The following is a 12,688-nucleotide window of genomic DNA, read 5'->3' as shown; positions in this document are numbered from 1 at the left end:
TGGTTAATCAATGCGAGGTGATTGGAGCCTTGTGGGTGGCACCTTTCCTTCAAGCTTTACCTGGATATCCTGGATCTCCAGGCTGCCCTTTCTGGCCAGGACCGCCGGGATAGCCATACGACTCTCCAGGCTGACCTGAGGAATACAGTTTGTGATTTAAATTAAATTAAAGTAACAAACAAAAAACTCAAATATTCAAAGCTTTTGTGTGTCAGGTGAAATTGAACTCACCCTTGGTACCAGGAATGCCGGACGGTCCAGGATTGCCGGGGTTACCAGGGTATCCGTCATCTCCCTGTAAAGAAAACAAAGTTCAAACTCACCGCCTCAACTTCTATGCAGGACTCTACTTACTCGGCATGTTCAGTTGACCTTTTTTCAGGGTGAGAAGAAAGTTTTCACCAATACCAATACTGATACCACCAATACTTTTTCAAACTTAAAAATTCAATTAGCACATTTAGAGATAATTAAGAACAAAAACCTTGCTTTGTATTTGACGCACACATGGTGATTTGTCAATGTGTCAAGATATGGCATTATAGCGCCCACAACTGGTGAGGAAGACTTGCTCATTTTCAGACTTTTTTTTTTTTTTTTTTTAGGTTTAAACATTGGAAGACATTATTGGCACTTGGCAGCCTCCATTAAAGTAAGGCCAGTATCAGCCCGATACCTTGTATTAGTACTCGCCCTTCCCCACTCCTCACTAAGCCAGAGGTATTCAGCTTTGCGAAAAATTAAAGAATGAAACTCTTACTCTTGCTCCAGCGGTGCCGGGGAATCCCAGGATTCCGGCTTCGCCTTTAGGACCGGGGCCGCCGGGAAATCCAGGCTGTCCGGGGAAACCAGGTTGTCCCGGCAGCCCTTTACTCTGTTCAGCAAAACCCGGAAGTCCAGGCAGACCCTGACGACCCGGCGGACCTGGAAAACCTTTGTCCCCTGTGGAAAACAATGGCAGTATTGCGACTGACTCGTTTCATGCCAATGGAACCAACCAATATGTAAGTATACCTCGGGGTCCGATGAAGCCGGGAAGGCCGCTGGGTCCAGGAGTTCCAGGGTCCCCTCTAGGCGCCTCCCTGCCTAAAACTGGAGGGCCGCGTGGGCCTGCGGGACCGGGAAACCCTGATTCACCTAAATACGAGAAGAAAAAAAAAAAAAAGAGTTTTTGATCCCTGAAACTTTCACATACTGAAATGTGACTAGAATGAATACACGACTAAAAATATAAATGCAACACTGTGAACCAAATATGCAACAAAACCCAGGCGTGGTCACCTTCATCCCGGTTTTGGACACACTACCTTTCTGTCCAGGATAACCGGGCCCTCCAGGAAGTCCATCTCTTCCTGGCCCTCCAGGTCCTCCTTTCCCCCCAGGATATCCCGGATTCCCAGGACGTCCTGGTGATCCGGGGAAGCCCGTCACGCCTGGGAAACCTCGTTCGCCTGTGTAGAAAAAGAACACACGCTGTTTTTTTTTTTTATTTTTTATTTTAAATGACGAGCAATGTCATCAGAGGCATACCTTTCCTTCCTGGTATTCCTGGCACTCCTTCCCTTGTTCCTGGTCCTGGAGGTCCAGGGGGTCCCCTTAACCCTAATGAGCCCGGGGTACCGGGTAGTCCTGGAGTGCCCTTCATACCAGCAGGTCCTGGGAAACCTGGGTCTCCTCTCTCTCCCTTTCGACCAGGAAAACCTGGTGGACGATGGACCGCGTTTCATTATTATTATATTAAATGATCATTATTGGGGGTGAAGCATGTTGGTTATAAAAGCAATCAAAAGCACTCTTCAAAACTTTTAATTGTCTGAAAATGTGCTTTGTGTTTTCGATCAGCCTTTCCAAATAAACTCACCTCCGAGAAGTTATGAATTTTGCATTCTTGCACACACACAGATTATGAATACACACACGTTGCAGAGTATGGCTGCAATTGCACTCTGATTGGAAAATACACACTTATGATCATCCACGTTATTGATTAAAATAAATTGAACTAAGTTGGTGATTTCAGATGTAAGTATTGAAAACCAAAAATTGTAGTGCAATTCCAGACTAAATTAGCATATTCAAACCATCAAGGAGTAACTAAATTCTACCGTTCGATTCTTAAAAAAAAGAATTTTCGAGCTGTCCCACCAGGTGAGTGGGACGTGATGAAAAAGTCCTTTTTTTAAGAATGAAGCTTTGTTGAGTTTGTGGTCACACAAGCCGAGTGCAGAGAAATTGGCAGAACAACAACTGGAACGTCTCGGTGCACTACAAATGTTAGTGCTAGTTGCAATAAAAAAAAAAAAAAAAAAAAGAACAGCTGGAAAGAAGAACACTTCCAAATGTCTTGCAGCTAAAATGTCCACAAAGTTGCTCATTCAATTGAGCGGATGCTTTCTTGGACATTTTGAGCCGGAACATGGATGTGCGTTGGGCCGTTGATGGAAGCAGCAAAAGATGGAGCGGATTGCTACATATGCGGAACAAAAAAAAAGGGGGAGTATCTCACCTTGACAGCCTACATGGAAGGAGCCAACACCAAGAGGAAACAGGCGGAAAGGATGGATGGAGGTGACGATGTGGGAAGGAGGGAAAGAAAGGTGGAGGAAAGACACAAGACGTGGGAATATCAACGCAAAGGGAGGGAGAAAATCTTTCGGGTGAGTTTGAACACGACAAAACGCATGGTGTGACGTCTGGTTCAAAAATGGAGAGAATCAACAATCAGGACAAAGTCACAAAATCACATTTGCTCGTCTAACATGTAACTTTTTCTTCACCTGATGAGCCGCTTTGGCCCTTGCTGCCATCGATTCCCGGTGGACCGGGGATTTCGACGGTTGGGTCGCCCGGGAGGCCGGCAGGACCAGGAAGCCCAGGATAACCGTCCACTCCGCGCTCCCCCTTAAGCCCAGGAACACCCGAGCGCCCATCCAGACCTGATCAAACAAAAGTGGCGACTGAGTTACGGTATTCATGGGACTCTAACGCCATCAGCGTGACGCACCGGGCGATCCGGGTCCTCCTGGTGTGCCAGGCTGGCCCTTATCTCCGGGACTTCCGGGAAAACCATCCTGTCCCGGAGGCCCCCCGGTGGCTCCCAGAACTTCTCCAGGCTGGCCTTTGGCTCCGGGGCGTCCCAGGACGCCATCCTTCCCCCTGGCCCCATCAAAACTCCGCCCCGGGATACCGGGGACTCCGGCGTCCCCTCTGGGTCCGGGAAAACCTGCGGGAGGAAGCAAGATCAATAAATGGATTGATAGCTTGGTTCAACTAAAATTAAATCAGTTCTTTCCAAGTGGTGGCTTGGAGGGACATTTTGGACGAAAATTACATACGGTGGTCAAATTCTGGTCACACACATGCAAGAGCTATCGGAGCAGTGATTTTGTGAAATGGTTAAGAAATAGCCAAAACATTGTGCAATCCAAGGGTCACGAAAGGTCATATTCAGTTTATGGCTAAAGAGCTTTTTAGGTTCATCCCGAACTTTAAGAATGGCTGGCTGGCTGGCTGGCTACCTTGTGGTCCAGGCTGTCCTCCATAGCCGGGGTCTCCTCTCTCTCCTTTGCCACCGTCTAATCCCGGACGCCCAGGGCCTCCCGGTAAGCCCGGTTGACCTTTCGTACCTAACAGATACAAACAGCTGCCATGAGACTTTGTCGTGGTTTCACGTCTCTTTACCAGTAATTTTTATTTTTATTTTTACCTGGCTGTCCAGGTACACCGGGAAAACCGGGCAGTCCGACTTCACCGGGTATGCGACAGGGAAGAACTTGGCCTGCCAGCAGTCACACACAATTAGCAAGAGGACCCACAAACAAAAAGTGATCTGAAAAGAAAATAATTTTGAACAGCGACATGTATCTCCACTCACAAACGGTTTGTTGACACTCTCCATTCACGCCATCACTACTTTTCAAACACAACTCATTTCTGGTCTTTTACTCCCTGCAAGTCATTTTTTGCGCAGCATTTTGTTTCAGTCTTTGGGAGTGGGCGCGTATAAAACTCCGCCGGGCCCGTTACGCTGGCCGGCTGATGACAAAAGTTCATTACCCACCCGTTCCCTCTTGGCTGTCAATAACCTCTTCGCAGCTGTTTTCACCTGGACAGATGCACGTGCACGAAGAGCGATGGAGAGAAAGAGAGAGAGTGGTAGAAAATTGCAGCAGAAAAAGCCAGTCAGGGTCATTTGCATGCACCAAATCATGTTCATCAAACAAAACATGAGCAAAAATCAGCAATCAGTTCCATTGGATGACTTGAGGCTCATCGGGTTAAAGGCAAAAGCACATTTCAACGCTCGTCCAAATGCTTCCAAACAGATTATTGCACTTGTTGCGAGAGCAATTCGACGCTTGTCTCTTTGCTCCCGCCCGTGACAATAACCTTTCATATTAAAGAGCACAAAAATGGCTTGTTTAGCATTAGCATTGCGCTATGACAGCACACAGTCATTTCCGCAGATAAGCCAACTTTGTGTCGTTTGACCTCGGAGGACGAGAGACTTTAAATCCTTTACGAGACTCTTTTAAAGCACAGGTGTCAAACTTATCCGGGCCGCTACGTCATTTTTTTTGGTGTACACTAAAGCTAATCAAGTGTGTCCTGTTTGTTGCTAACTCTCCACTTTCATGTATGCTAGTATTTAAGTTGTTTGTTTGCTGAGGTTTTTTTCAAATCCATACAGAGCTTAGTCCAGGGTTGTGTTTTTCTCTCATCAGTCTTATTTAGACACTTTTTCACATAACGACAATACGAAATATGTACGCAAGATGCAGGTGCTACTTTTGGCCACTTGGGGTCGCCAAACTCACGCGACACTGTGGTATCTGTAGCTTTGAACGTGAGCAACTTTCAAAGGCTTGGCTCGGCCTGGTGAGTGAAGTGGGAAGTCAGCAAACTTGAGGGAGAGTATAAATATTGCGATAAAGTTAAAAAATCTGAGAAATATGATAATAAAAAACTATAATGAGGTGATTTTGAATTGCTAATATTTTCACAGTTCCCACAGACCCCTGCTGGGAAATTCGACCCACCCAAAAAAGTTTGACACCTTTTTAATGTCATAATACTAATAGTTGAGTGACTCCAAATCAAATTGTTATCCACGTCCTCTGAGGCTAAAGGAGCACAGCGGCTGTTCAGGTTTTCACTCTCATCACATTGCAGCAATCAATGCACTAACAAAGCGCTTTATCAACGAGAGAGATTATAGAGCAAGTGTAGAAGCTCATTAATGGAGACCATTAATTGTAACGTTAACAGCTTGCTGCAGCAGCCGAGGCGGGAAGGGCAGGAAGCTGCTTTTGGGAGAGAGAAATCCGTCCGAGGTTTTTGGGTGACTCCACGAGGTAGGCGTGTAACCCTCCTAAAGTGCTTGGGCGTGGTTGCTACAGTAACTACTGAACCAAGAGGAGGGCAACGCTCGGATGTTTGATTCACATTTCGACCTGTTGGGAGAATATGACACACGGACGCTCACGCACTCAGGTATCGTCCGTCTGCTACCACTTACCTTTTGGTCCTGGCAAACCTGGCGTCCCCGGCAGTCCCGGAAAACCGGGTTCCCCGGGTTCTCCTCGGAAACCGGGCGTACCCACAAAGCCGGCGCCGGGCTCGCCGGGCCCTCCAGGCCGACCCTTGGCACCCGGGAAGCCCGGGAAACCTTTCTCTCCGCGTGAGCCGATGCCGACGTCGCCCTGGAGAAGAGATTTACATTTCATAATGTTTATCAAGCAGCCTCTTTGGATGTTTTGATTTTTTACTGATGCACTCACTGGGGGCCCGCGAGGTCCGGGGAAGCCTGGTGATCCGTCCCTGCCTGGTGTTCCTGTTTCTCCTGTGGGCCCTCTGGGCCCAGTTGCTCCGAGTTCTCCCTTTAGTCCAAAACCATAGTTGGTGTAGTAAGACGCTCCCTTTTCTCCCTTGCGGCCAAAGAAACCACGTTCACCAGCGCGACCCTGAGGGAAGATCACAATTTGGTTGGGATTGGACCGGACCAGTACACGGACATTTCGGTTCGAACTTTACTCACAGGTGTTCCCTGGCCCTCAAAGCCAGGTGAGCCGGGGTCACCGGACTCCCCCTTTGACCCTGGGAAGCCGGGGTTGCCCGGGGTGCCCGGACGTCCAGTAGGCCCGGGCAGCCCTGAGGAGCCGCCTCCGATACAGTTGCAGTCACCGGGATCCCCTTGTGGGGTGGACGGGACGGGTTAGAAGAGCAAAAGTACCTGTTAGTGCTCAGCAGCGGATTCATCGGTGGTTTGTACCTCTGAAGCCTTTATATCCTTGGTTTCCCTGCGGTCCACGGGAACCAGGCAATCCCGGGATCCCCGGGATGCTGGTTCCAGGTGAAACTGCAATGACACGCGCACGTTTAACTGAGAATCAACAGGAGCGACTTTATAAGCCTAGAAATGGCATGGCTTTCCGATTTCACACTGTTTGTTAATGAGCGCATAATCAGGGAACAAAATGTAAATCAGCAATGTCAATTCTGACATTAGGTCTTGAAATAAAGACTTTTCCAGGGACATGATGAGCGAGCAGAACGGCGCAGCTTTGCGACACAGTGTGAAATCGGGGTTAGTCGCTGCTCATTGGCCACGACAGCTTTGACAGGCTTAAACTGCAAGGTTATTTTAAGCAGTAGATTGTTTCTTTTTTTTAATTTCAATATAACACAGCTTTACATTAAGCATGAACAAAATTCACTGATTTTACATTGCTACATTTGGTGAAAATGTGATTTTTTTTTTTTTTGCAATGACTGCATGAATATAATGAATGCAAACAGGAACTGTTGCTGCATGTGTCCTTCCTACTTGCAAGTAAAATCAATGAATTATGTTCACTGGCGACACCCTGTGGCCAAAGATGAGAAAAGCAGCTTGCAGTCAAAAGACAGTAAGCAAAACTTACCGCTCCACCTTGCACAGAATCAAAAGAGTTAAGCTATCGCCTGCTGAAAGTTGAGTTTGCTGGGCTGCTTTCTTATCGATTTATTCGCCCAGGCGAGCAAAAATATTGCCATTGTGACCATGGCAATATGGCTGCCGCCCAGGGGATACCTGAATTTGACTGACCAGTGGGCCTTTCCCCCTCGGGATAGATGACGCAGGGCTCACCGGGTCGGCCTTGGAGGACAGTAAAGTCAGTCAGCCGGGATTTCTGTCTTGCAGCTGCACTTACAACTGGCTTTCATGCCTTGAATTCATTGGTTTTATAGCAAGCGTAACGCCTGCCTGCTGCATCCCTAACACGAGGTTAATGCAATCATCAAGAGAAAACTTCACAGTAAAAAAGAAAAAACCAAACGTGATGATCCGCACCTATGATGAAAGAGAATTTTTATGAACCGGTCGTGTGTCAACATACTGGGTGTCCCCTGAGAGCCGGGTGGTCCCTGAGGTCCGGGAGGTCCCGGGATCCCTGGAAGTCCAGGGGAGCCGGGGAGTCCTTCGACGCCATAGCCGGGTATGCCGGGGCTGCCTTTCTCTCCCTTTGGGCCCGGGGTGCCTCTGAAACCCAAAGTGGGACGGTCTCCTGACAAGAAACCAAAGACAATTTATCAAAATGACGACGTGCGTACTTCTAAGAGTGGTCTGGGCCATGTTACCTGTATCGAAGCCCCCAAGACCTGGTGGGCCTGGCGGGCCTGGAAATCCAGGAGGTCCTTGGTCACCGGGTGGACCTGGAAGCCCGTTAAAGCCCGGTTCACCCGGTGGTCCTGGGAGCCCAAGAAAATATTTGGAGGAAAAACATCAACAGTAAAAGCCTAAACAAAATCGTAGTTAAGTCTTTTAGGTGCACTGTACTAGGGTGTTTGTTTTCCCGCCGACATCTTAAGGAACGTAAACCGTCGGGCTTTTTACCTTGAATAGATGTACTAGGACCGCCGACAAAAGCAGGAGGTCCTGGGATTCCGGGGTCTCCCTGGTCTCCCTAAAAGACATTCGCCATTGACAACTTTTTGCTTAAATGAACAACCCAAGCTTGACCGTCTAAAATTAGAATAATTAAGGAAGTCGCAAAAAAATGAAAACCTTGCGTCCTACCTTGGGTCCGGTGTATCCGGGTTGTCCGGGGAAACCTGGAGTTCCAATGTATCCCTGTGACATAACACATGTTTGATTGAGCTCAGCCAATGAGGTAAAACAATCCAAATAAATGTGAATGTCTACCTTTTGTCCTGGTAGGCCAGGAGGTCCGTTAAAACCCGGAGGACCCTGAAGACAACATAATAAATAACAAACGACGCATAATACTCTCAATCTCGATTGAATATGAAGACGTGAAGTTCTTACTCTTGCCCCTGGGTATCCGGGTATTCCTTTCTCTCCGAATTCGCCGCGGAAACCAAAAGGACTCTGAAGTTGAAGAAAAACCACAAACGTTGACAAACCCAAAGTTGTACAGACAGCCTTGGAGGACGAGCACTTACAGGGAGGCCGCGGTTCCCAGGGAAGCCACGGACCCCCTTCGGGCCGGGTTCACCCTTACAAAGTAGAAGAAAGAAAAGTCAGCTTGGATTGAAGTCACGTTAAAACACCTGTTAATTAATTTCAATAATTATTGCCGAAAATGTGAAAAGTCAGACAAGTGGTATCATTTCCTGTAATGAATACGCCGGATCTTTCTTACCTTATCTCCTTTATAGATGGTGAGGGTTTGCTCGCTTCTTAGAGACCCGTCACCTGGAGTACCACTCGGCCCCGGAAGCCCCAAGTCACCCTGGAGACCAAAATAGATCGGATCAAGAGAGATAACCGGATGGACGGATTTTTAATAACAAACCTTGTCTCCTTTTTCGCCTTGATATCCGTCACTACGACTCCCCTGAAACAAAAGTTGCAATTGGAGAGGTTTCAAAAATGACAAAGTCACGCAGATTGCTTGTTTGTGGACTTACCATTGGCCCTGGTGGACCTGGAGGACCAGGTGGTCCCTGAAGACAAACAACACAACCTCACTCAACATTTATTTCACAACACAAGAAAGGGGGGAGGGAAATAAACGACATACGGGATATCCCTCCGGCCCCGGTGGGCCAGGGAAGCCGAGTGGGCCATCGGGACCTCTGGCGCCCTGCAGCGACAAAGACATTTTCAAATTTGGATGAAGATGGGGAACACAAAATGGGGGAATTGTTGTAACAGTACAAAATCTTACAGGTCGACCGTCTTCTCCTGGAAGGCCAGGTAAACTCTGAAACAAACACAAAGTTTGAGAAGGCTGCGCAAAGATACTTAATATGACAAAAAAAAATAAAAAATGCAAGAGAAAATCAGTACAGACTGTCTTTCTCACTGTCTGAATTATCTGGCTACCTCTGATTCCAAGAGTTGTTCAAAAATCAAATAGCAGCTGCTTTGCCGCCATCTGGTGGCCATAAGCAATTACTGCAAGCTATGACGCATGAAATATCCTTAACAGTTTTGCCAGGTGGTTGACACAACTTTAAGAAATTGTCAGCGAGAACTCACAGTGACGCCATCATCAGTAATGTATCGAGGTTCTCCTTTCTGACCCTTTGGCCCGATGGGTCCCTGGGGAAGCACCACAACATCATTACTGAGTACTAGGTAAAAAAAAACAAAAAACAGAGCGAAACAAGCGGATCGGTCTTTACTGCAAAACCAGGTAGCCCGGGTGCTCCGGTGCCGTAACCAGGATAGCCGGGCTCGCCTCTGGTCCCGTTACAGCCGTCCAGTCCTGGTTGTCCTCGGTTACCTTGCTGACCAGTGTGACCCTACGTTCACCGGGAAAAATCGGTTTGGTACTCGTCTATCTCAAATCATTTACTCTTAGATTTTTTTATTCTTGCATTGTGCCTACTTACAGGTACGCCATCATTTCCTTGAAATCCTGGTACTCCCATTGGTCCCTGTAGAATCAATCAAATCAATCGATGACATGATAACATTTTGTTGAGTTTTAAGATATTTGCTTGTATGTGATGAACAAGAAGGCAACTGTGTCAAAGTCTACAACACCCACTTTGTCTCCTTTCGGGCCAGATGGTCCTTTCAAGCCAATGTGGCCCTTCTCTCCTTTGGGGCCCGTAGGCCCCAGGCCGCCACGGGGCCCCTCTGGCCCACTTTGACCAACCTCCCCCAGGGGCCCTGGACGACCCTGGGAAGAAAGAAGATAAGGTTATGAGTTTACTGTTGTTATCAAGTGTAAACCACGTTGCAAATTATTGAGGTAAGGAGGGAAGAAAGTTTTATTTATAAAAATCTATAAATGAATACAAATCAAAGAGTAGCGCTTTTCAGGGTGCGCTTCCACATTTTCACCACACGGTGGCAGTAAAATGCAATGAAAATCTCAATGTGCGCAGACAGACAAACAGACAGAGACACACACACACACACACACACACACACACACACACACACACACACACACATCAAGATGATTGACACTCTAACCCATTAGTTCCCATTTAAGGAGGTGAGCGGAAACACCAGAGACGGAAGGAGGAAGGTGAAGGGCGTGTCAGATGTCAGAGAATTTGATTGCAGAGATGAAAAAAAAAATCAACTTGAGGCCTTGATATATTGTTTAAAAATACTACATTGACTGCATATTGACATAAAGCGCAATAGACCGCCTGCATCCATTTTGTTTTTACTCTTAGGTGAACCTCCAAAATCATGTTGTGACAACTAATAACGAGTAGACAGCGATCCCGCCTTTGACTTGACCAGCGTGGGCGTGCCGGAGGCCTCGGGGCAGCCGTGTTGACGTGATGAGAGGGTTTGCGCGAGGTAAAGTCAGCCCTGTCAGCGCCGTCTGGATTCCATCTTGCCTCCACACCTGGTTTCACACGGAGGAAACCAGGGCAGGAGTGCCACTTTCTCTCACGCCAGGCCTTCCGGCTTAGGCGCGGGGTCACGTTTGATTTGGAAGGCCAAGTACTAGTTGACATGGGGAGATGGATAAACATCTCAAAGGTGTGTTGTGAGATTCCTTGAATGTAAATTATTAGCCTTGGCTTAACGAAGGTTGGGAGACCCTGCTTTAAGCAGACGAGTCGGGCCTTTTGGAAGCGGTCTGCGTTTTCGTGCCAGAGAGTCAACGTTCCGGTCAGCCCTCAGCGGACCTTCCACCCTCATCATCTTCCAGCAGAGTGGTCAGTCAAATCCCTTCCTGCACAAAGGGCACAAAGGGGCCTATTCGGGGCGGCTAAGCTCTCTGGACTTAGCGCTCCCATCGAGGTCCTGCCTCACTTCCTGGAGCGGGAGAGCGCTCGGACAGATAGTTTCGGGACAGACGAGTGTGTGTGTGAAAGTGTGCGTGTTGTCCTGGATGTCCACCCTCAGGCCGTCGGGGGGTTTAACCGCTCGTATTGTTCTGGTGGCGGGGCGAAGATTTAACTGTCACACTGCATGCTCACTGTAGGATAGTGATGGGGGCAGAATTTGGTGCTGGTGATTTTGGTGGAGGGAAGATTTGGCAAATGAATGGGTTTGGTGGACTATGGGGGTGCAGGCTCAGAGCAAAATTCCAGCTGTGGCATCTTGACCTTTAAACTCTGCTGGAAAATGGGCGCACAGATACAACAGATAATTAATGACAGAAAAGATTTGTCTGAATTTCACTGAGATGACGAAATTTTTTTTTTTTGATGAAGCGCAATTTGGGAGCGAGATAATTATGATGTACTCATCATGGCCACTAGGGGGCAGTGTAATATAGTCACGCAGAGCCAAACGCAATACATACTCATTTTTTGTCTACGTGTTGCTGCAGGTTTGTTTTAAATATTCCTCGCTTCTAAAACAGCCACTATTGATCACTGCTAACTGTTAGCACGTCAATTTCGTAATGATAGCTGGCAAACAACTAAGCAAACTTTCCAAAGTCAACATTCAGTACATGAATGTCATGTTTGTTTTAATTGACACGTCAGGTCACGTCTTGACAACCTACATTTCGTTTCACGACACAATTTGTCAGCTTTCCCCAAACACTTGAATACTTTTACATATTGAATACGTTAAATATTTCAAAATGTTGACGCTGACCCGTTTCGTACCAGAACAATTTAATTTCCAAAACACCTCGGATCACGGGATAATCTTATAGGATAATCTTATAAAACATGAAATAATCTGGCATTTGTGAGCTTGCAAGCACCGATTTGGACATAGCACAAATATACGCGCTCAGAAATATAATTGCACAGACACGAATATGCGCCTCGGAATTGTAAGAGTAGAGGAGTGCCTACATGTTTAACGACCACATTCAGCTTTTGTGGAGTTCGGGACCTCTGAATGGATCGTAAATTGCCGATATCAGTGAGAGCCTGCAAAATCACTGCTAATAAGCAGTCTTGCGCATTCCTGCACGTGTGTAAACTTTTGCGTGCGTGTTTGTCTTGAGAAAGTCAGAGGTGATTTCAACTCTAGTGTCGACATACGCCTTTTTTTTAAATTTCCATTCAATGCACGCTCAGCCCTACGTCATCTCTTCCCATTCATTGCAACGTTTCTCAATGCAGAGGAAAAAGTTTTCAGAGATGCTTGAAATGACGTTTCAAATAGGTTGCAATTCCGGAGTGAGCCACGCGAGGGCGGTAGAGTGCATCAGAAGAGGCCATTCAGCAGGCAGGAAAAGCCACTCTGCATTTTGCTGCTTGATTCTTTGCGTTTGCATGCGTGCGTTAAATTACTTCA

General features: G+C 47.2%; 1 protein-coding gene across 3 annotated transcripts in view; it reads right to left on the bottom strand.

Annotated features, from left to right (window-relative positions):
* col4a6 (collagen, type IV, alpha 6) overlaps window positions 1-12,688 on the bottom strand; it is a 40,170-nt gene that overhangs the window by 4,468 nt on the left and 23,014 nt on the right. Inside the window, exons 5-36 of one of the 3 annotated variants that reach the window (XM_049745804.1) lie at window positions 10,002-10,136; window positions 9,844-9,888; window positions 9,634-9,753; window positions 9,488-9,550; window positions 9,174-9,209; window positions 9,027-9,089; window positions 8,914-8,949; window positions 8,799-8,840; window positions 8,646-8,735; window positions 8,446-8,499; window positions 8,309-8,371; window positions 8,186-8,230; window positions 8,060-8,113; window positions 7,877-7,946; window positions 7,621-7,731; window positions 7,380-7,547; window positions 7,088-7,138; window positions 6,272-6,358; window positions 6,038-6,192; window positions 5,781-5,963; window positions 5,519-5,702; window positions 4,061-4,105; window positions 3,707-3,778; window positions 3,519-3,626; window positions 3,005-3,223; window positions 2,778-2,936; window positions 1,531-1,701; window positions 1,308-1,451; window positions 1,015-1,137; window positions 761-942; window positions 232-295; window positions 61-135 (exon numbers count right to left, since the gene is read on the bottom strand). In XM_049745804.1, the coding sequence (XP_049601761.1) occupies window positions 61-135; window positions 232-295; window positions 761-942; window positions 1,015-1,137; window positions 1,308-1,451; window positions 1,531-1,701; window positions 2,778-2,936; window positions 3,005-3,223; window positions 3,519-3,626; window positions 3,707-3,778; window positions 4,061-4,105; window positions 5,519-5,702; window positions 5,781-5,963; window positions 6,038-6,192; window positions 6,272-6,358; window positions 7,088-7,138; window positions 7,380-7,547; window positions 7,621-7,731; window positions 7,877-7,946; window positions 8,060-8,113; window positions 8,186-8,230; window positions 8,309-8,371; window positions 8,446-8,499; window positions 8,646-8,735; window positions 8,799-8,840; window positions 8,914-8,949; window positions 9,027-9,089; window positions 9,174-9,209; window positions 9,488-9,550; window positions 9,634-9,753; window positions 9,844-9,888; window positions 10,002-10,136 (3,217 nt within the window). The remainder of the gene's footprint in view (window positions 1-60; window positions 136-231; window positions 296-760; window positions 943-1,014; window positions 1,138-1,307; window positions 1,452-1,530; window positions 1,702-2,777; window positions 2,937-3,004; window positions 3,224-3,518; window positions 3,627-3,706; window positions 3,779-4,060; window positions 4,106-5,518; window positions 5,703-5,780; window positions 5,964-6,037; window positions 6,193-6,271; window positions 6,359-7,087; window positions 7,139-7,379; window positions 7,548-7,620; window positions 7,732-7,876; window positions 7,947-8,059; window positions 8,114-8,185; window positions 8,231-8,308; window positions 8,372-8,445; window positions 8,500-8,645; window positions 8,736-8,798; window positions 8,841-8,913; window positions 8,950-9,026; window positions 9,090-9,173; window positions 9,210-9,487; window positions 9,551-9,633; window positions 9,754-9,843; window positions 9,889-10,001; window positions 10,137-12,688) is intronic. The other 2 variants (XM_049745822.1, XM_049745828.1) reach the window with 2 other exon arrangements.

The sequence above is a fragment of the Syngnathus scovelli genome, chromosome 1 (genome assembly GCF_024217435.2).
Source record: "Syngnathus scovelli strain Florida chromosome 1, RoL_Ssco_1.2, whole genome shotgun sequence".
Classification (NCBI taxonomy): domain Eukaryota; kingdom Metazoa; phylum Chordata; class Actinopteri; order Syngnathiformes; family Syngnathidae; genus Syngnathus; species Syngnathus scovelli.
This window is presented reverse-complemented; position numbering and strand designations above follow the sequence as displayed.